At 39.0% G+C, this 24,190-nt stretch overlaps 1 protein-coding gene across 1 annotated transcript; it reads right to left on the bottom strand.

The window, feature by feature from the left end:
* Positions 1-793: 793 nt before the first annotated feature.
* hsd17b4 (hydroxysteroid (17-beta) dehydrogenase 4) lies at positions 794-22,709 on the bottom strand. The gene is made up of 25 exons (XM_083905314.1): positions 22,574-22,709; positions 21,447-21,500; positions 19,578-19,685; positions 19,042-19,101; positions 18,910-18,931; positions 18,703-18,749; positions 18,312-18,396; positions 15,866-16,053; positions 14,285-14,376; positions 13,143-13,167; positions 12,906-13,034; positions 11,622-11,734; positions 10,153-10,265; positions 9,099-9,222; positions 8,912-8,963; positions 7,193-7,264; positions 5,885-5,988; positions 5,731-5,796; positions 5,374-5,443; positions 5,161-5,267; positions 3,617-3,703; positions 3,430-3,516; positions 3,191-3,329; positions 2,243-2,370; positions 794-1,238 (listed from the first exon to the last, which is right to left on the bottom strand). The coding sequence occupies exons 1-25, from the start codon at positions 22,623-22,625 to the stop codon at positions 1,149-1,151; spliced, it is 2,214 nt and encodes a 737-aa protein (XP_083761440.1). The 5' UTR covers positions 22,626-22,709; the 3' UTR covers positions 794-1,148.
* Positions 22,710-24,190: the final 1,481 nt, after the last annotated feature.

Here is a 24,190-nt window from a genome sequence, read left to right as displayed (position 1 = left end):
TTTTTGGACGACATACTATACTATGACGTTTTTGACCATTTTTGGATGACATACTATACTATGACGTTTTAGACCAATTTTGACGACATACTATACTATGGCGTTTTCGTAAATTTTTGGACGATATACTATACTATGACGTTTTTGTCCATTTTTGGACGACATACTATACTATGGCTTTTTTGACCATTTTTGGACGACATACTATACTATGATGTTTTTTACCATTTTTGGACGACATACTATACTATGGCGTTTTTGTCCATTTTTGGACGACACACTATACTATGGCTTTTTTGACCATTTTTGGACGACATACTATACTATGATGTTTTTACCATTTTTGGACGACATACTATACTATGAAGTTTTTGTCCATTTTTGGACGACATACTATACTATGACTTTTTTGTCAATTTTTGGACGACATACTATACTATGACTTTTTTGCCACATTTTGGACGACATACTATACTATGGCGTTTTTGTCCATTTTTGGATGACATACTTTACTGTGACGTTTTTGTCCATTTTCGGGTGACATACTATGATGTTTTAGTCAATTGTTGGACGATATACTATACTATGGCGTTTTTGTCCATTTTTGGACAACATACTTTCCTATGATAAACTTTTAAATATTCCTTAAAATCGCTTCAATGAAACAGAGGGGAAAAAAAAAACATGGTTCTGTATTAGTTTATTTTCATAGAAGGGCAAACATCAAAATAGCAATTAACTTTTATTATCACTTCACTCACTACATTTACTCAAATATGTAAGTGATGTTTAGTACCGACACAGCAGAACATCGAGCTTTGACTGATCGAGATGTTGATTACAGTGAATTATAAAAACGTACAGTGATATATATTAATTTAAAGGCACAAGGGATTCAAGTCCAATGGAATGACAATGAGTTGGTGATTCTTGTGATTTGAAAAAAAAAAAATTAATTTCTTAAAACAAAGATAACCATGTGATACAGTAAATTATTATTTGACATATTGCTTCATGATAATTATTTTAGAGCTCTCACTTGGTTTAATTAGGCTGTGTTTCTCCTTAGAGACGACACACATGAGTGGACAGACGGAGGCTGCTAGGTTCGTTCGGTTCAAAGCCATGTGACTGCTCTGCCGAGGAGCTCACAGCTTGGCGTAGTCCTTCAGGATGACATCCAGTTTCTGACTCAGCATGATGTTCCCTCTAACCTTCAGTTTGCCAGAGAAAAATGCCTGGAAATAACAAACAACCAAAAAAAAACACTTTAAGCAGTTTTCAAGTAAGGGGAGGGGTTAGATGGGGTCAGGCAGGGGTCATCGGGGTGGACAAACCTGCACTTCAGCACAATTTCACACACATATATACATATATATTTTTTTTATTTTTTTTTAAAGTCTTAATTGATGAGCTGAACTATCGAGGATGTGCCGCGCATTCCTCGGCTACAAAATCAATCAAGGGAGTGGTTATGAGGGCAACCCTCGCCGTGTCCCTTTCAACTCCAACGTGTGATCTTTTCTCCAGCTGCTTTCATCAGCAGAGCAGCTGGAGAAAGACCCTGCACAAGGGCTCTCCAGCAGCACCACAGTCTGCACACACGCTCACACACACAAAGATCAATATCACTGCTCCCGGAAGCATATAAATTGTGTTGTGCGATGGCCACTCTGTGACGGATGAGATAGTACTGACATCATAAGTAACGTCTATTGATTAGCCATGCAGAGTGCTTTCTGAACTTGGTCTGATGGATCGCTGCCTTCCATTGTTTAATCTAAGTGATGAGATCAAGGGAGACGTCTTCACAGATCAAAAGACACTTTAATCAAAATAAATGTTTTAAAAATACAATATGTAACAATTCTGCTTTCAAACATCTCACAACAATGACTCTAATGTTGTATATGTTATAGGTTTTCAACACTCCAGAAATCAATGACTCACCTCAGCATGGCACTTTTTTTTGCTTTGCCATTAGCGATAGTACTTGGTACCTGAACTGTAGATCAGGTAAAAAGACTGAAAATATCCTGAAAACTTGCATTAATCTCCAACATTTAGCAAAGTTACTGTATTTCAGTTCTGTGACTGTCAGACAGAGTCTGACCTCCTGTCATGGAGGAAGCACTGAACTAATCTTTTTAATTAACTGATTCTAATGATTCAGTACATTGAAAACAACTGCTGTATCACAATGCAGGTCACATCGAACTAGAGCAACAGTAATTAACTTTACCTTCTGAGGGTTGAGTTTCCCTTGCACCACGTCGATGAAGTCTTCATCAGACACCGTCAAAGTCACATCTGCTTTCCCACCGCCAGGGCCTTTATGCAACGACCCACTGCCGTTCTTCAGATCGATGGCTACAGGAAGAGGATGGGGGGGGGGGGGGGGGAGAGAGAGAGAGAGAGAGACATGATGAACTAAATCTAACGCATCGCTGTACATCGCCTCCACAGCTCAATTGTTCTTGGATTTATTGAACGGTCACGATCGGCTCATCTTTTGTCCTGGTTTACGTGGTTTATTCACCGGCTTGTTGGCAGGTTTTCAGTGTGCGTCAAGTGTCAGAGCGAATCGTGACTGGTGAGAGGAGGGAAACTTATGTTTGTCTGTCAGTCTTATTTATTTAGGCCCTGCTGGGGACTGGATATTAGCAGCTGATACAAATGCAGATTATGCAAATGTGTAATTCTCCATGTATATTAATCTGTCCTAATATAAAATATACAACCTAAAAACAAATGTGTAAAGGGGTATAGTGGTATAGTATAACGCAGAGGAAAGTGCACACCATGTATATGTATATACACATAATATGTGTATATACATATACATGGTTATATTATATATATACACAGTATGCTTGACTCCTTGACTCTTTGTTTCAGGTGGAACCCTGAAAAACTTTGCCCAAATGGAAGTTTGTTTACATTGTTGCTTCTGTCCTCATTTCACATTGTGTTTCCTTCCCATTACAAGTGTTTTCCCTCAGTGGCTGAGGTCAGGTTATTATTTATTTTATATAAAGTGTATAATCATTATAAGTCTGGTTATTGCCAGATGTAGCAGATGCTTAGCAGAAACAGAAAACAGAGGCCAATTGTGGGGACATGAATGACCTGAAATGATATCATCTGAATTCATGTTATGTTTCATGTATTTGTGCAGTCATGCACTTACTCCACTGTGCGGTGATCTTGCCATCTTTGGTAATCTCCCAGCCGAACACGGCGTTCACCTTCTTCACCAACTCTGAGCCCGAGGCCGTAATACGACGACCGATCTCTGCAAACACCAGCTCGCTCTGAAGACCTCCAACCTGCACAGCGGTAGGCAACAAGAACCAACACGCTCCTGAGCTACTGTATATGGAAGAATGTGAACCGATGTTGGAATGGAATATTCTCAGATGAGCATACTTGAGTGAGACTTTCAGGAGAAGCGTCTGGAGCATCGTGTAAATCCATGTAGGCCCCCGACAGTAAAATGACATCAGTATTATTCACCTGAAGGGAAGAGATGAGCGTTGATGAGTGAAATGACACATCAGACTCCTCTATCCCCCTCAAATCTGTTCTGATGACTGGAATTCACACTGAAACCCACTTTGCACTGGAAGTGAATCCTGTTGCCTTCTTTCCACATCTCAGTCTTCAGTGCCTGACCAGGCACCAAGGTCTTAGCAAAGCGAACCTGAGAAAGAGAGACACAGTAAATTCACTATCGTCTGTAGTTCATAAAGCATTTTAACATCAGCCTTTTGGGTTTAACGACACAGTTTTGAACCTGATGAGTGCCTCCTGTTTCTGAGTGGATTCATAAAATGGCTAACAGAGAAAAAAAAACAATGCCTCAAACGACAGATGGACGGGATTCGCCTGCATTATCGGCTGAGCGTAATGAAAAATTAGGAAAACAAACTGGAAATGAGACGATGACGTAAATAAGAAGCACATACACAAACAATATACCAGACAAACTGGTCCATGTGATTATGATTATACTCTAAATGTATACACACAAAAGGTTGCTTCTCTGAATAATAATATTTCACACAATGAGCGCAAACATTGTGTGGGAGTTGTGTACAGTGATGATGCAACAAATAACGTTAACTTAGACTTGGCAGCTGGTTTACCCGCGGTGCCAAAAATAGATCATGAAATCCCAATTTTTTTTTTTTTTTTTAAACCTCAACTTTGCAAATCTTTGTTACTTCAGTCATTTTCAATCAAAGGTCCAGATCATGTCAGGGATCTATGGGGGTCTTCCCATACCAGAACGTATGTATGTTTTACAAGTCTGTCTTTATCGTTTTATGCATTAGGTTTACGTGGTTGGATCCGTTCTCCTTTGTTTGTGCAGCAGAGAACTACGGTGGCCTGAGCAGACCACAGAGAGTTTGTCATTCTTCTTCATTTGTGCAATAAGCTTCTGCTTCAAAATGTAAGTACACTACCGTTCAAAAGTTTGGGGTCACTGAGAAATGTCCTTTTTTTCAATGAATATAACATTAAATGAATCAGAAATACACTATACATTGTTAATGTGGTAAACGATTATTCTAGATGCAAACGTCTGGTTTTTAATGGAATATGTACATAGGTGTATAGAGGCCCATTACCAGCAACCATCTCTCCAGTGTTCTAATGGTACATTGTGTTTGCTAATCGCGTTAGAAGGCTATTGGATGATTAGAAAACCCTTGTGCTATGATGTTAGCACAGCTGAAAACAGTTTTGCTGCTTCTTTGACAAAAGGGCAAAATTATTATTTTGAATAAAAATCATTATTTTATTATTATCTCGTCAATGTCACAACATTTTTTTCTATTCATTCTGCAACTATTTTGATGAATAAAAGTGTGACTTTTCATGGAAAACACAAAAATATTTATGGTAGTCTATGTATAAAAGTCTTCTAATGCTCCAAAAAACGAAACAATGTTTATCCAGTAGTACATTTTATTTCTGCAAATAAACTAAATGTATCACACTGGAGCTTTAACACGAAACAAATTCAGAAAAGAATTGTTCTCCGTTTAGAGAAAGAAAGATTATCTGTGCTCAAGCGTGGCCATACAAGTGGTTCTTGCCTGAGACCTAAAACCTCATAATCAGAGGCTGTGCCTGAACCAGTGCTTTACTCACCTTGATCGCCTTGAATCTGGAGGGGTCATTGTTGGCAAACTGCTTGAGGACATTTCTCGCAGCAAAGCCAAATGAGCACAGGCCATGCAGGATGGGAGACTTGAATCCTGACCAAAGAGCACGGAAGATCAAAAAGCAACATTTGGCCGGACTGAACAAGACAAACTTTCACAGATTTAATGAAAAAGCCTAAATAGATGTCCAGGCTCTCACCTCCCATGGCAGCAAAGTTGGGGTCTATATGAAGAGGATTCCAGTCGCCACTCAAACGATACAAGGCTGCCTGAGGCCGCAGAGGAAACAGACATTAATTTTATTAATCTAACCCATAAACAACCGAACTTTTCAAACATAAATGTGGGATGAAATTAAAACATAATGACAGCAACAGAAGAGACACCTAAAATAAGAACCACTTTGAAGTGATACAAAGCTCAAGGGGTTTAGTTTTATAAAATCCTCGCCTCTTTTTTTAAAATTAATTTCTGCTGCAAACACAGTCAGCTTTATTTTTTTTTGCCGTGTCTTTAAAATTTTGTCTCAAACTTTATTGTAAGTTATTACACTCACTTGGTCTCTTGTGGTAAAATCAGTCACCACAGCATCTGGTGGCCGTTGAGGTGGTGGCACAGTAGCCTGAAGAAATTAACACAGTAGGTGAGGCAACATTTACTTTTTTTCTGTGTCTTATTTTGTCCAAATTTGGGAGTCATAGAACATCTACTTTGGCTTGATTGGAGTTTCTCTTTCCTCCAAAGCCTCCAGCTCCAGTCACAAACAAAGAAAACTGGTTGAAGCAGAGCAGCTCGTCGCCACAGTAAGTGTTCACTGCAAAACAAACGTGGAATTTAAACTACAACCGCTGCGGACGTATCCACAAGGTTTATGCACATAATACCAGCAAAAATTTGTAGTTAGTACAAGTTAATACCAGTCCATTACACATATTTAACAATCAGCATTCAGCATTAACCGATTATATACAGTATTATTATTTATCATACTTTAGGAATTTTTACTGCAGCATTAATGTTTGAGCAGCAGAATATTGGCATCACAACAAGCTGAGGGGAATCTTATTTGGGACAGTTTAAACAATAAATGTGTGATTTTTTTAAATGTGATTTATGTTCATGATGTAATCATGTATCCTGATTTTGGAAGTAGCCAACTTTAAATATGCAAGCATGTGGAGTATTTGACCACTAGTGGCACTCATTTAAGTACATTTATGGTTTTAAGGGTTTGTTTGTTTGTTTGTTTTTTGATCGTTCATGGGGAGATAAGATAAGGTGCTTGTTGTTCATGTTTAGCAGTTTTGACCCTTCAAGTTATAGCTTGTATTTTTAGCTGCTATATAGTGAAAACACTGCCTCAGTCAGATCTGACAGTAGAATAATGACATCAACAACAACACAAACACTTACAGCTCCAAATTAGGACCCACCATTGATATTTTACTTTTTTTGCTTTTCCTCTCTTAAGATCTCGGCTTAAGAGAGCAAAAATCATTCAGCACGTATACAAATCACTTTGAATGCTACACAACAGCTTGTGCCACATCATTGTAATATCTTTATAATATGCTGCATTTCTTAACTACAGCACAATTCCAGTGAAATGACAGAGCAGGAAGAAAGCAATAAAGACAAACTGGGCTGCTTCTGTGTGACGTATCAGAGATGACTTTACTCCAGGAAGACGACAGAAGCTGACTGGTTTAGTTAGTATTAAGAAAATTATAAAACTTTTACTTTAGTGAATCCTTGGGGGAACATCAGGTCCACGTTATTTGGATTCATTACATAGCAGAGTGGTTCTAATATCATCCATCTCTATGGAAACGTCACACAGAAATATGAGCCATTTCTAGTCCATTATTTCAATCTCTGCAGACACAGTCTGTAAATTAATTTTCATTCATTCAGCCTGAGAGGCGACTTTCAGGAAGAGACATATTAAAGTGATGAAAACGAATGAATCTGAATGTGACCGATACAAGTTGTGCAACCTGAGAGGCGAAGAAACTCACCGTCCAAGATGATGACGGCTCCAGAGCCTTTGTCCAAAATGTCTGCTATGGTGGACTGAGAAGTCAGGTGACCTGGAAATGTGTTGAAAACATTTACTTCCCCTCTGGGATAGGGTTATGTAACGTAAACACATTCATTTAAATGTTGTTCTGGAAGTATTATCTTCATTATCTTTTCTGTGGCAAACATATTTGTTGTTTGGATTAGGAAACAGCAGTTGTCAGCAGTAATTGCCTTTTCAGTTATGGAAACGTCTTCAAAACTGCAGCAAGTATAGGCCGTACAATATATCGAAAACATACAGTTGCATCGCAATATCAACACACACAATATACGTAGTGCAAGAAAATGTAATTTAAAGCTCCTATATTATACCCTATTTCTCCACGTTAACCTAGTCCCCTGGTGTCCTAATGAACATGTCTGGTCACGTCTGTCAAGTAAAACGAAACTTAAGGGACAGGAAATTACATCAGCCACAGAGGCTTCTGGGAGCTACCAGCAGTTAGCATTTGGAAAAGTGATCATTTTCAGGCTCTAGCAGGCACATTGCCGTCATATATAACATGTATCCACTGGACAGATCAATCCTCTGAGGCTGTAAGTTTATGTAGAACTGTGCTGCACTGTGGAGCCAAGAATTGAACTTTTTGCTGACTTCTCGGATTTCTGGTTTTCGGATGCCTTTGCCCTCGCCTTTGCCAGCACTCTCGCGTGATTTACGGACAAAGTGGAGCTCCGTGAGACAACAATTCCAGGAATTTAGCGTCTTGTGACGTCCCAAGGAGCGCGGAAGTCAACATCGCGTTTTATCTCCTGTACTTAGACTGAGGAGGATTACAAAAACATGAGTTTTTTGCCGACTGATAGGGCCTCCAGAGTCCCAAATATAAGGATTTAAATGATTATAAAGTTGATTTTGCATAATATGGGACCTTTAAAAAAGAAATGTCATAGTGAAAACATATTGTTTGAATGATACAAAGCCACAGAAGCTCTCATGTGCGTCCACGAAATAGGTATAACGTGCGCGCAAAATAACAATGAATAATATTAATATCGTTCCCGTGAATTACCTTGAGAGCTGCGTGAGCAACAAGGGGCGCAAGAGGGCTGAAGCTGCACGAGGGACAGAGATAGTGTGATTGAGATTTATTTTAGGTTGGGAATGAGTTACAAAAAAAGCCTGCCATTGCAAGGAATCATTACTACAAGATTAATATTTTGTGAGCACATTATACCTATTTCATGGGCACAAATTAGTATTTTGTGCATGTTATACCCATTTTGTGGCCACAAATTAGAGTTTCGCTGCCTGGGTTTTTACTTTTTGTGCATTTATCACAAGCCGGATCGTCATTGCACAGTTCAACGACATCATCACATATTGCATGTTTTCCTAATATTGTGCAACTCCCAGTGTGACCTTCAAAAATGTGTCTTGAATGTAATTGTAATAGTGTAATATGAGATGCAAATACAAATGGAACCAGACTGGCATGTGCTTCCCCTTCAGTGGACATGCCGTGATAGGATTTCTATCACACAGTTGTATCATAGCTCAAGAAATAAATATGTCCAAATCAGAAGTCAGAATCTAGTAATTATGATGACAGATGCCTTCAATATTATAAGTCTAATTAAATAATATGTTAGAATAGGTGATATAAATCCAAGTAAAAGAAGCTAAATGATGAATTAAGCAAAGGAGAGAATACCTGAGGTTGGTAGAGGCTTGTAAAGTTCCAGATACTGCTCCCCATGCAAAAGCTGACAAAAAAAAAAAAAAAAAATCAGTCCACAATTTTAAAGCATCATTAGCATGAGATATGTACGTAAAACTACGCAAATATATTTTTAGACTCTTTAGAACGTCTAAATAATACAGCATGCATGTTCTCTAACCCTTGTCATATCAAAGTTGATTCCAGGGACTGAGGCGAGTCCACCATCCATCAGTGACGCCTGAGCAGGAATGACTCCGAAGGTAGGGAGGCAGCCAAAATCTTCATGGCCTTCGTACAGGAACCTATATGAAAATGTTGTGTTAAATCGGATTTTATTGCAACACAATTTAATATACTGATATAACAAAAGGTAAACACACTGTTCTTCCCAAGTTTTCCTTTCATAAAGGTGTTTAGAAATGTGTTTATATAACTGGTTTCGTCAACTTCAACTCAGGAGCTAAGAATTAACCCTCATTCTGATAATTTAACACTAATTATCAATATCTTCCTGACCAACTGTTCACATTATATATTGCAAGTGAATGGATCCGATGTGTGTCTATGCGGACATATTCAAGTCTAATCTTCCACATGGATTTCTAGTTATAGGCCACGCCCCAGAAAGACAAGCAGTCTAAATCTGTGCCCGTTTCTGTCCCAAATGGTTATGCGGAGCTGTGCGGGCAAACTTTCTTCTGATTGCACGGAAGCCTTTTGTGCTGCAATCACCGTTGGAGTGTCAGTGTTTTATCCCATTTATTTATGTTTTTATTGTCTTCCACTGTTTCAAACATTTAACAAGCCTCCAATTAACTTCCGCCTCTCCGGTTCTACATCATTGTTGTTGTCGTTTGAGTCGGATCTGTATTGTATGAAACCACCTCCGTGTGTGGTTTTCAGCTTTGTAAAAATCAAATCTTATGTTGTCATCAGATTAGAAATCAAGCTAGATACAATCTGGATATGCTGCAGTCTAAACAAGGCCAAACAATCTCCAAATTTAATCTGCATATGCAGAAACAATCTAAATGTTTTTTCTGGCAGTTTAAAAAAAGGCCTTACAGCTTCTGAACTGAAAGAAAACCATACTTTCATAGAAATAATTTATGAAGCTACCAAGTGTTTCTTCCTCCCGACAGATCAGCGTAAATGTAAATTGATCAGTACATGACCTGTCAGCCCTCTTAAAGCAGTTACAGCCATTAGAACCGGCATAATCTGATACCCACCTAAGATGGTCAGGGTCTTTGGTGGACATGCCGACCCCCAATGCATAGAGGATACACTGTGCATGATTGAAGCTAAATGTGGATGGTGGTATTTTATGTCCCACTGCCTCCGCCTTAGAAGAGAGGAGAGGAGAAGATTTAAGAGTTGACATAGAAAATTTTAACTTGTTCTGAGACAAAAAAACAAATAAATTACTGCTTCAAAGCTCAACCCAAGCATTATAACTACAGTCAGAAGGGAACTAACCAGGGAAAATCCCACATGGGTGGACCATAAAATAAAAAAATAAATATTTTCTTTTTGTAGCGCACCAACATCTGATTTCAGCTCGAGGTAATAAGTTAATTACGGGCTCATACTCGTATAATGAGTACATGCTGCATCGCTTTCCAAGCTGCAGTAAATGAAGCATTCATTCTGATTAAGCCATCATTGTTTAGACTGTAATAACTGAGGCGGCTGTTCAGAATAATAAGGAACTGGTAGAAGAACATATAGTGCACAATCCCACTACATATTTGGGGGTATTCAACACAGTGGGGAAAGGGTCGAGTAGTATTACAAACACACAGATGAGTCCGTGCATCAAACAATGGCGGGCGTAGATAACTGTGCCTGTTTTGTTTGGATAATTATCTGCTGTTATGTAATTATAGTCGTGTGAGCTGTGAGCAGAAACGATGAACACAACGAATCCAGGGAGCCATTGTCGCTTTAATGTGTAGCACTTTAAAAGCTAACCCGAGGTGGCACTTGTCTGCTACCTCACCATTTCACATTTACAGGAAAGATCAAGTACTTATGAATGTTGTGGGGGGGGTTGTCAGGGACGTAATTGTCTCTGGCAGCGTGGCTGCATAAAAGAGTCATGAGCTGCCATATTCGCAACAGTCAGAGGTTACAGCTTCATACGAGACATTACCAACCGACCATCGCAAACGCGAGCACGGCTTTTGTGGTGGAAAACGATGACAGAGGCAAGAAGAGATGGTGAAAGTACAACACTGAGGCACCAGTTGGGAAAATAAGATGAATAGAGAACAAAATGATTAAGAAGAGATAACAAGGACAGAGGGATTATTCACTTTAAGGTTTCTGCACTGTCAGCCAAGGCAAACTTAAGACCCCGAAAGGCAATTATAGTATCTTTTACAATCAGAAGTCTTATTAAATACTGCGAATTCTATTATATTTACGTGACTGGGGCTCAGATAAGCAGCGACTGAAACCATGCACAGGCAAACTGCCTCATAATTAGAAGTTCTTGATGATATCGTATAATATTACAGCTACAGTAGCTAGCTGCAAAATTGGTGTTTCACATGGTACCGACCAAAACTTGAAAAAAAATTACCTATTATGACAGCAAGTCTATTAATAAGGTAAATAAATACTGTCCCTTGTGTATTTTAAGGCTCTTTAAAGGAAAAATTTGATTTTTCAAGACCAGCAATGGCCATGTACTTACAGGACTCATCCCAGAACTGGAGACTGAAGCAGCAGCAGCAGCTGTTGGATTTGCACCAACCTCTCCCTCCGACTCCACTTGAGACAGCGTGCTCACCATTAACTGGAGAGACTCTACAGAAAAAGTAAGCGATAACAAATGAGGGAAACCACATGAGAACAAGACGTGATGATGAGGTGACGGATAAAATAATTCACCACAAGGACTGCTCTTTATGAATTTGAATCTCTACTGCGAGAGAGAATGAAGACATAATACAGACTTATTGATGAACCATCCGACAGCTCACTCTGGCGATTTATACTGCTAAAATTGTCAAGTTCCATGCCTCAGAAACAGATGGGAGATTGTGTGTTATCTTAAGTCATACTGCATACTTTCATTTCAAAATAAAGGTGAGTGATGATTTAAAACCATAATTAGCTCTTTCAGATATTTTTGGCCAATATGGGCAGCACTCATCTTCGCTCTGAGTCACCAAATCATTATTGTTAAACCATGTATTGCAACAAATGGAAATATGGTTTGATGACTTGGCGGCATGCTAAGCACAAGTGATGGACTGCAGTCGGCCGATTACAGCTTCGGCGTATGACTACTGTGTCCTGCATGAATTAACACATAGCTTCATAAAACAAACCGATGACAGTACAGCTGTCAGTATTAAAACTCATTTGAGTAAAATTTAATTAAGTGCTTGTAGTTTCATAAGTTCCTCGCTCTTTTAAAGGCTCAGTAAAAATGTGACTACATGTGAATAAACTGACCTTCTTCCCGACATTTTTAATCAATTTATTTGCCAAAAATCAGGTTTGAGATGTCTGGAGATGAGCCTTTGACCTCTCTTCTCAGACATTAGTACATTGCATTACTTTTTAAAAAGTAATTATTCATGAAGTGTGTCACATTAATGTACCACTACACAGAAGCAAACTTTCTAAGAACCACGGCTGCTTTGGCATTTGAAGATGATGATACAGTGAACTTCAATCTGAATCATTCTGACACAACACGGAGTGAGTCAACCATACACAGGACGACGTGATGTGATGTGAACTCAGATTAAAGTCAGTGTGGAAAAGAGATCTTCATAATATAAAGTAGCATGGATGTGTTTGTGTGTGTAAATGACCATTCAAAATAAAAAGGATCTGCTTGAGTTTTATGTTTTTGTTGTTTTCATAAGATGCATGTTAAAAGTGTGTAAGAGTAAGTACATGATCGACACATGATTGTCACTTATTGTACAGACAGTGAGAGCGCCATCTCCTTAGTATGACTGACCTTGTATATTAGACGGTGTGCTGGTGTCTGTAAAATCACAGATTTTGTCCCACTGGTCCCTGACGGCCTCAGCAGTTATGGGTTGGTTCTTCCCCCTCACAATGTGGCCCTGAGTACGCTCCCAGCGCACTGCGCAATGCAAATTGCAAGGTTGTTGCATAGAATTTCACACAGATACCTACTGATGAAGCAGGGACTAATGATTTTTTTGTGGAGAAAAATTAACGCAGTACTCACATTTACCAATCCAGCCTGCCCCAGTCTGAAAAGAGATGAAACACAAAAACAAATATTCGTGGTTCTTCGTTAACTACATATACAACTACAGGCGGTGCAGCCTATAGGCAGTGCCTGGATTTATAATGTATGATATGCTACGAAGTTTGTGTTCTACGCCTCTATAAAAATGCATGCGTGAAAAGAATGAGAGATTGGGGTGCAGCCGTCAATGAAAATGAGTCCTCTCAGTTGCATGTTGGGGCCCGTGTGGTGTATGAATAGTGGAAACTCCACGGCACCATTGATGTGCAGCTAGAGGAGAATGCGTAAAATCTGCGCTCTTTGGGAGACATATGCTGGAGCGCATTGGTGAGTCAATGTGACACTAACACTGGCTACTAGCAACCGATCCTTTTGGGGACACAGGGACATATTGGGACATGGAAACGGTGGATAATTGCTTGCAGTTATCGAGCTGCTGGCAAGCCGTGACCCTATGCTGCAAGAGCTGATCAAGCGGCTCGAGGAGTGAGTTAAATACCTCAGCCCTGCCATCCAGAACGGGCTCATACACTTTTTGTGACAGTGTGTTTAGCAGGGCATCACGGCTGATATTACCCAAACCACCGTTTTCTTTCAGTGATTAGTGGATTATAGTGGTGGGCCGCCATACCTTATGTGACATGTTAGCCTTTTCAAGTCGCTGACAAGAGCATAATTTGTTGTATGTATGACCTATGTATGGCAAAAATAAGGCTGTTCTCTGCAGTAATTTTTTTTTTTTTCGGATTAATTTTTGTATGGGGAAGTTGTAAATTGTACAAAAAAATGTCTTTTTGTCACATTCGGTGGTCATTTCAGTGACACTGAACATCTCCTCTGCTTTGGCTCCCACGCCGTTTTCACCTCTCAGCACTCTGGTTGGTTCTGACCGCTTCCATTTTGACCTCTTCTCTGTACTTTTCCAATACAATAGCCGAAGGAAAATCCACATAGTTTAATATATACCGTATACAGTGCATGTGTTCATTATTAGTAACTCGCGTGTACAAGAGTCAGTCACAAAAGCTTGCACTGTTGTTACTAGGTTACGCCTCTGGGCATAAAACACTGGTCCTCCAATTGAAGCTAAACAAAAGAATATGAATCTTTCCACATACCTCAAATAGTCCTCCATTTTCTTGACACTGCTCGTGACAGAGCCAGAGGACCAGGGGAGCCACATACTCAGGCTTCAGAGATGCCAGCAGATCTGATAAGAAACAAAATAAAATGTATAAAAATCCAATTCAGTGGTGTTTCTTTTTGTTACATATCCATCTTAGAGCAACAGGTCCTACAGGAGTGTCACTGGTTTCTTTGCTTGGTACTGTATTATTAAAATAATCCAATTTTAACATGTCCAAATTTTAAACATACTTCGGCTAAGGACTGATGGTAGTGTTCCAAAGAAGAAATAAAAATAGAATGAAGAAAACATTCATAATTGAATGAGCACCTGCTGGTCAAATATTAATAAGTGTACTGCTTTGTAAAGCAGAAAAAACAAGTTAAAAGAAGATTTTTTTTTTTCTTAAAAAACATCAGACTGCAGATTACTAAAATAAATATGAATAACCATCATTTAAAAAAATAGGGTGATCAGCAATAACTTTTAATCCCACACATCATTCAGTACGTCAGGTGTTATTATTTAAAAAGGCATTGTGCTTCCCTGCTCGATGAAATGTTAATCAAGATGTGCTTTGTTTTCGAAAGGCCTGAGTCAGTGGAATATGGAGCCAAGTCATTTACAAAGGTGAGGCCACACTGTGACGGTTGGTACAGCACAGTGTGACAGATGCTCGTCTGCCAGCACTGCAGGGCAAGCAAAACCACTCCTTCAATTTGTCACCTAATCTCCCGTCAGCACAGCTACATCACAGGGCTAAGCACACAATGCCCAGAATATATAGATACTCTGAAAATCACCAGCTTCTAAATTGCTATTTTTGCTTGATTCAAATGTTTAACATACAGCTTACACAATTCACAAACAAGCAACCCAATGCTGCATTATACTTGCAGAATATTATAACATTTATAAAATATAAATGTTTCATTATTAATATACGTGTACAGTAGTTTTCTAGCACAGCTAACACTGACAGTAAAATAAGGAGGCCAGATCTGCCTGTTTAAATCAGGAAGTCTTCTTCTTCTTTCTGCTTTTCCCTTTAGGGGTCGCCACAGCAAATCAAAACCTTTGTCTAATACAATCACTATCGCTCATCTGCATGTGAGCATATTTCCAAACCGCTCACATCTAATCCTGTCCATCCTGGTCACTCCCATCTCCCAATCTCAGCATCTTTATCCTTTTCCACCTCCTGTCTATTAGACCACGGTTAAATCAGGAAGTGATGCAGCAAAACTTTTAAAGCACTTAGAGGAGCATGATTTCATCATGACTGTTGAAATAGGGGTGGAAAAAAGAAACCACAGCTCTTGAATATAAGATGGCACATTTGCATGTCAAAGAGGAATGCTGCTGCCTCAAGTTTTGTAAACCAACATTATATTATGCAGCTGCTCAAAAAAAAAAAAAAACCTGTGGCTAAAACCCATTTGCCTATTTTCTGTCCAAGAATATATGTGAATTTAAAAGCCAGTCTGCACCCAAATACCAAGCTGTTCACCACAGTGTGCACAATATAACACAGACCATACTTGCATACATGTTCTTTAATCGCTCTGCTCACCTGGGGGCATGACGGTCTCTGTGAGGCGAGAGCCTGCAACTGGAGCAATGGTGTTACAGTGGATGTTGTATTTGCGTCCCTCAATGGCCAAGGTGTTAGACAGGCCCAGCAGACCCAGCTTGGCAGCGCTGTAGTTGGCCTGACCAAAGTTACCGTAGATGCCTGCAGCTGAAGCCGTCATGATGATTCTGGCAAGTCCAGAAAATAAGACAGGGTTGATGCAAATTGACAGGAATCATTATGGGAAGACACAAGCGTCCCCTAAATTGGCTAAATTTTGTCATTTCAGAGCAAAGTAAATAAAAGTTTACTGTTGATTTATATGGTCATGACTTCTTAGTCTGTGCGAATGTTATCGTAAGTACAACGCTAAACACAGGGCTTCAATTCCAACTCCCGAACCTACACTTTTTTCAATACAAATGTTATTTTATGAAACCTTAACATTAATTTAAGCTGGCTCACTTGTCTTGTTGCAGAGATATTGGCCAGAGCAAATATGTGTTTTCATTTTTAATCCGTTCATTTCAGATCGTCTCGACATCCCTGAATTCATTACATATGCACCAGCACCAGCCTCGCGCACACTTTCCTCGTCTGTTGGAGAATGAGCCTCGTCTCGGAACATAACTTCCTGCACGCCTCGACACAGTAGACCATAATGAGCGTTGTTAGAGCTCGGTCAAACATCATCCTGCGTGCTTATTGGTTCAATGATGGTGATGAAATTAGTATTAAAGTATGATACCCTGCATTTTGCATTAATCCTTACATATATTCATAGATTCATTCACAGATTACTATTGGCTATTCAGTATAGACGCTCATAATACTGGGTCACATTTGAAGCAACTGTAACAGTTTGGAAGTGTTGACAGTTGCAAGCAAAGGCGCCATATCCATAACTAAATGCATGTATACACAATTGACAGATAATATTTCAATTATTCTCACAGTCACACTTGACTTCACTCGAGTCAAACAAATGTAACGTGGTTCGGGCACAAATCCTGCAGTAACAGTAGTAACAGGTGAAATCCTGTGTCACAGTGGCCACACTCTTAAACTATATATAATACAATAACACCAGCAGCAGATTGGCCCTGGTAGATTACTTCATGTGTCGTCTATGAGTCAGTTACTCTGGGGGCCTTTAAGAGTGTTACAAAAAAAAAACGTTCAATTTCTACAGATGATGGGACCTGATGCATAGGATTATTATCCTCCGTGCTGTAGAGTTATATTTATTTATTTTTGCGAAAGCTCTGTCCTTGAATGAACCGTGAAATTACCCGTAAAAAAAAACACGAGATCTTAGACTTGCCTCTGAGCATTGTGAATGGCTATTCATACAAAACAAGATGATTACTTTGTTTGTGTGCCTACAAAGAAAAACAACTCACTCATTAGCCAATCTAGAGCTTATTTACTTTGTTTTTTTCTTAAACACAATATCTTGACAGCTGTAACTTGGACTAACACCAAAACTGGTCTGGTGACCTTTTCTAGCTAATTAAAATTCAACACATGCAAAACCTCAACAATTCTTTTTCACTGCTCACATTTTTACTAAATTAATTCAAAATGAACAGATTTTTTTCGGTGCCAAAATGCATGCCGTTTTGTGTTATTAGATGCCTTAAAATTTAATTAGTCTACACACATCCAATCAATCCAATAATTAACTGGGTGTTTCTATTTTCACTGCAAATATTTCTCTAGAGGTGAGGAATCTTTGCTGAATGGCAAAGCAACTTTAATTTCAAATTTTTATGCTGTGCAACTTTGAAGAGTGAGAGGAAGAACAAAGAATCCTGTCATTTCTCCACTGCCTGAAAAATTAGAGGACTCTGCATAGACACTGTTTTTTTGTGGAGTCATTGGTTTAATTAGAGATAAACAGTGCTGCAAAACCACATTAACAGATTTCTGGTTCTTTCTTTCCTGATTTCCATATTCAAATCAAATTTGCTGTCCTGGTTTTTTTAAGTATGCATATTTTTTTATCATTTAACACAATGAAACCAATGGATACATTAAAAAGGTATCAGGTGGGGAGAGTCCATTATGTGTGTAAAATAATCATTAACTCATATGCACAGCCTGAAGGACCTACAAATAAGGGTTCCAAAAGGGACCCTTTTAACCCCCTTTCCTGAATTAAGGGTTTTAAAAGGGTTCTTGGTGGAACCCTCTAAAAGGGTTCCAGGTTGAACCTTTATAAAAAGGTTCTACCTGGAGCCAAAAAGGGTTCTCCTATGAGGACAAGCTGAAGAACCTTATATGGTTCTACTTAGCACATTTATTTCTAAGAGTGCACTTGAAATGCAGTACATAAAAAAAAGTACACCATACTGTATTGTATACTATTGATTACTGCAGAGATAATATACAAGATACCGTACAATGTGGAGATGACGCTGCTTTTATCCATGTCGATAGTTACCTGCCAAATTTCTGTTTTTTCATGTGGCTCCAGGCCGCTCGAGTCACCTGGAAGGAGCCCCTCAAGTGAATTCTTTGAATCAGGTCTGGCAAAAGAAGAATACAAAGATCAACTTGGTAAACACAGTATCATACACATCTAGCATTTCTCATTGGAATCCCGTGGATCAGATCCAGCTGACAGTCGGTTTTTAAACTCCCACACAGGCAATATGTGTTTGAAGAGAATGCATTTGGAGTTTATGTAAAAAAAAAAAAAAAACACACAACAAATGCAGTCTTTTACTTAGAGATGAGCCAAATGAAATGCAATAACATGATGATATCAGAAAATCCCACAGACAGCACAGTAAATGACAGTGAATGCAATGCATCAGAAATAATTTAATTACCCCAGTCCAGATCACTGGTCGAGGCAAATGATCGGTCACGAAGTATCCTTGGCAAAGAAAGGCAGGGATGTGTTTTCAGTTTCTGTGCCAAATTAATGGTTTCTTTTAAATCATGACGTGGCCGATGTGTCCATTAATATGGCAACTGCTATTAAATGGCCACTCTAAATGCAGATTATGTGTGAGAACTATTATAAAATAACTTACCCAGCATTGTTTACAACAACATCTGAAAGAAAAAACACATTACAATACCTGGTTAATTATAAAGTAACAATGCAGCAAACCAGCAGCTCAACTCAGGTGGCCAATTTTTTGCCTTTGAATATTAATACACACCGATTCTTCCAAATGCATCTAGCGCTGCCTGGATCAGTTTCTCTCCATCTTCTACAGAATCTGTTTGTGCACAACAGAATAATAAATCATCACAGTTTGCACTTGATGTATTATGTGAGAGAAATCCCAGCAGCCTCTTCTGCTTGCTTTGATAAGTAGTGATGTGTAAAACACATCAAAATGTGATAATTATCATTATTAATATGACCGCTTTTATTGATCTATTGAGAATTAATGATTGCAGGATGTCACCATTTGTTATTCACCGGAGAGAAATATGTCTGGATAGTATGTCATTTTCTCAGGTAATAATAATATTAGCCACACATTAAACATTTATCAAAGTCTTGTTCTTGATCATTAAATACAGTTTATGTGAGAAGCACAAAGACAAAATAAGAAAATAAATCTGTCTTAACAGCTTCATCGGGGAGTTGAAAAATCAATGGTGTTTTGGTGCGTCTTGCATAACCCACTGTAAATACAGCACAATAAAGAAAAAACAGATCAAGAAAAGGATGCATCAGGGAACTCACCATAGTTTGCGACGGCCTTGCCTCCCTTTGCTCTTATCTCTTCCACCACCTTATCAGCTGCTGCAGAACTCTTTCCAACCCCTTTAGTGTCAACCCCAAGGTCATTCACTTTATTGCAGCAAGAAGAAAAAAAGATTAGCACTAATGGTGTGAGTTCTGTAATTCTCTACAAGTGATTAGGTTCGGGAAAGTACAGCTAAGCTGATTCATCGTCAGAGTTCAAGGGCAAGTTCGGTCCAGGGAAATTAATTACTTTAGAAAAAGGCAAATGTTTTTCCTCATCATCACCATCGGGTTATTGTATCCTCAAGAGGTTTACATACAGGAGACTGGATTTGCAAGCAAGACTAGTTGCCTATATCTACACCATTCAAGATATATCAACATCTGCAAATGTATCATTTGAAATGTTACAGCAGTATTATGACAATGTAATGCACATTACATTAACTGTCTAAGACAGGGGTGGGCAATTATTTTCCCCAAGGGGCCACATGACAAACATAAAATATTGTTGAGGGCCAGACCAATGGGCTGATTCTCAATATTAATGTTATCTCTTTATAAAAAGCAGTAAATTGGATTGTTTTTATGTAAATTGGGAAGCATACAAACACACAATAAACAAACAACTCTATTGAAAAAATCAATTTACTACACTATATAATGAATACTATTATACTAATGTAGGTAAATGTATAGTATACAAAAGGTTACGCAGACACACGAGTTTGCACAGACGGTGCTTCACTGGTTAGATGATAAGATAATAACAGGGAGGGAGATAATGAACTTAAACCAAGACACTTGTAGAAGAAAAATACCACCAACGTTGTGTTTGATATAGTAGGCTGCATACACTTTGTGTGGAGCCTATATGCAGCCCACATGCAGCCTGTATGCCCAGGTCTGGTCTAAGATATTATCTCCAAAAATTAAAAAAAAAAAAAAAAAAATTTGACATTTCAGTAGGGGAATATCTGCACATAAAATGAGCACCAATTTGTCTCATAAGCTCCTGTCACTGAAGGAAGAAACTGTTTATTTTCATGAAATGGTATTTACTTTAGAACTCATCTACATGTATTATCACTGCTGATATCAGTGAATAAGACTGGAACATGTGTACTATACTAATGCAGTCCAAGGCATCCTAACCCCAGGAAGACTCTAAAGTCAAGAACACACACACTGCTCCGCCTGCAGTGTTGGCAACAACAGTATCGTAGCCTTGCCTTTGGTTTTAAGAACACTTCAGCACAATGAATCAGTAACTTTTTAGTGAGAGAGATCCATGGGATTGGCAGATTAGCTCCAGCCAATCAAATGATGACAATGACAAAGCAAGCAAACGACTTCCATGCAAGAAGGCACACACCAAGAGTTTATGTGCATATGAACCGTTTTCCATACCTGGAGCAAGCATATGTAATCGTTAAGATAAACAAGATGAATAAACCTATCATTGAATGTGCACTCCCCACTGCCAGAGTCTTCCAGTTTCCGTTTTCAATGACAAATAGACTACCGCCACCTTCTAGTAAAGCAATTTCTTTCAAGCAGGCACAGAATATATGTGGTCTACTGTAGTCAATGTAGTGTGAGAGAGTGCAACTTTTCTCCCACAAAAAAATGTCAACTGAGGCACCACAGCAGAGGAGTGTGTCTCTGGCTTAAACCTACAGTCAGTTCAGGCATTGAAACTAAAGGTTTAAATGTAATGTCATTAATCAAGGTTATATAAATGAAATGGCATGGGGTAAAAAGTCAAGATATTACATTTTAAGATTTAATGTTTGATTAGAACAGATGCCCTGATAGCATTAACCCAAGTAAATTCACTAAAATATGTAAAAGAGTTATATTTACCTACAACCGAGGCGCCTCTTTCAGCAAAAGCCAGTGCATATTCTCTGCCAAGTCCTGTAAAGGGAAAGCGGTGATGAGTCTACGACAGAATATGACACGTTTTTTGCTGTTTTTCTCCACACGTGGCTAATGCAAAAACTTCTGGGTCCTTATGTTAATGTGAATTGATTTCATCCTCGATGACGGTTAACTGAATATCTTTAGTTTGACAAAACAAAATGTGTATGTCACTATCTAGGTCAGGGGTCTGCAACCTGTGTCTCTCGAGCCACATGTGGCTCCTTGTATCTTTGAAAAAAAAGAGGTTAAGTGTTTTAATACTTAATCTAATCTACATCTACATCACATGCAATATTAAAAAGCCTTGACAATAGTTGTGTGTGGAATATGGGAAGCCATTCCCAACACTTGAGATAATGTGTACTTGTACACATATGGAGTCCTGTCCATCTTTGGACCCACATACCATGAACTACATACAATCCAAATATGTATTTATTTATTTTTCCAGTGTGTTACTTTTAATTTAATTGATTTGCCACAAACAAGACTAATGATTCAGTCTTTCTCCACTTCATGAAAGGCTGGGTTTAAACAGCAATGAAAACAGTTTTCTTTTTTTCGTAGTTCTTACATTTTGTAAATGCAACACACCTTTGTTCTTTTATACATGTATAAAAACATATATTTATAACATACATATATAAATATTTGGGTGAGAGGGGGCAAAAAAAAAAGGTTGCACACCCCTGATCTGGGTTTTTAGAAAACACTTATCGACATTTTAAACATTTGTAGTATTTAATAGCTTAATCAAATAACCAATTAGCTGCAGCTGTAAAGGCCACTGTTGTTGAGAATGTGCCCTTTCACATACTTACAGTGCCAAATAGCGTCAATGCACTTTGCTCTACAAAATGCGACTCCAGATAGCGAGATTAACCGCTGGTCAACCAATACAAGGACGAACAGAGGGGGGGGGGGAATGATTGTGTCCAAACCGTTATCATTTGTCCTACATGGTTATAAAATATCTGCAACCAGCAGCTTAGCATTAGGAGCTAACGTTGCAAAACATATTTCGCCTGGTAGCTGAAGCTTGCTTGTTGTTAGCATGGCGAGTTTACCTCCTCCGGCTCCAGTGACGAGCACGACTCTTCCCTCGAAAGACAAGGACATTATTCCTGTGAGCGAGTTGTCTCTAATATTCCTCTGTCGTCCTCTCTAAGCTCCTCAGTTCCTCTGCTGTCCCTGATGTTAACACAGCAGGTTGAAGTTCTGCAAGTTACACTTCCGCTATTAAGAGGGGCGGTCCCAGCACTGACCAATCAGAAGCCAGGGCTGTGTGTTTACCATCGTTTCATTCACCCAGAATTAAAACACTGTAAAATAATTTAGGGGAGGGATTATTGTTAATTCATAATGATTTTATTATTTTTTTTTTTTTTATCTATTTACAATTTTCCTGTAAGTCCTAAATGATTTGTTGTTTCTGTCCCACAGATAGTTGATATCTTTTCATAGTTTATTATTTTATCATAACCCCTGCATTTCTGTTCTCATTTGTATATATTTTTTTTTTTTTTTAAAGAGAAATCCTTTAGGTGCCATTTAGGCGTAAATATAAGCCTTCAAGATGTGGAGCCTTATTTTGACTGGGACCCTGTCTGGACTTCTAGGAATCCTGATCACTAAGAAATCCACCTGAATAACACTCACTGGCCACTTAATTGGGTACACTGAAGAATAAAAATACACATTTGACGTGTAACAAGTGGTTAATTGAGTTACTGTTTCATTTTCATTGAGTTGCTGTCACTTTTCTATTATTTCGGAACCAGACCGGCCATTCTTTTCTGACCTCTGGCATCAACAAAGAATTTCCATCCAGATAGCTATGGCTATTTTCTCTTGTTTGACTGTGTCTCGAGTTAGAGACACGACTTTACATCAGTTCAGTTCAATCAGTTTTAAATGTGTATTTTGCTGCAAATATGAATGGCAACCAGTAGGGCACTTCTTTATGTCTCTCTGGAGGACTCTTCTTTACACGTTGACTTTTTGTCCATTTGGGCACCAGGGGGGCAATTGTCGTCACCGCCCCTGTGCACACACCACTGTGAGCCTGGAGACCTCTTCAAATGTGCCACACGTTATGAAATGGGAACAGACTGAAAGAGAGGGAGGGAGGGAGAGAGAGAAAGAGAGAGATAGAGAGAGAGAGCATCCTCTGCTCCCGAAACGTTGGATGCTCTCACTCTCTGAGGAGGCAGGGAGGATGGAGGCAGCAGCAGCAGCAGCAGGATGAAAGTGACGGGGTGTTTTCGGAGGAGACTGCCTCCTGGCTGTGAGTGTCTAGCAGCCTCTGGAGGTCCCGCATCTGTAAACCGGAGAGAGGGTGTCACGGTTTTGTCGAGACCTGAGGATTATTATCATTATCATTATATTTATTATTATTATTATTATGGACCAGTGCAGTAACGGCTCGAAGAATAGACCCTGGACTCTTCCTGCGTGCTCTTATTATCTTTATTTACTCCAGCTAACACACACTATGTCACTGTTGGACGTCTTACTATGAAATGTTGAATGCAGCGCTCTTTGGACGTAAAGGATACAAGGATCCGCGGCGCGTCGTTGTGTTGCTGTTGCGCACAAAGGTGTGAGGCGAACAACCCTGCGCGTGTGCGCGTGTGTGCGTGTGTGTGGGTAGTTTCTCAGACAGTTTGATGATGAGACAATAT

The sequence above is a fragment of the Microchirus variegatus genome, assembly GCF_963457635.1.
Source record: "Microchirus variegatus genome assembly, chromosome: 18".
NCBI lineage: Eukaryota > Metazoa > Chordata > Actinopteri > Pleuronectiformes > Soleidae > Microchirus > Microchirus variegatus.
The sequence above is the reverse complement of the archived record's forward strand: the minus strand, read 5'-3'. Positions and strand labels throughout refer to the sequence as shown.

Bases quoted from the DNA above. Each gene is read 5' to 3' on its own strand.
- hsd17b4 (XM_083905314.1), bottom strand. From the start codon at position 22,625: ATGTCCTTGTCTTTCGAGGGAAGAGTCGTGCTCGTCACTGGAGCCGGA. The intron at 9,223-10,152 runs GTGGGTATCAGA...ATTTTCATATAG, and splicing joins AAAGACCCTGACCATCTTAG to GTTCCTGTACGAAGGCCATG. The intron at 1,239-2,242 runs GTAAAGTTAATT...TGTTATTTCCAG, and splicing joins GGAAACTCAACCCTCAGAAG to GCATTTTTCTCTGGCAAACT.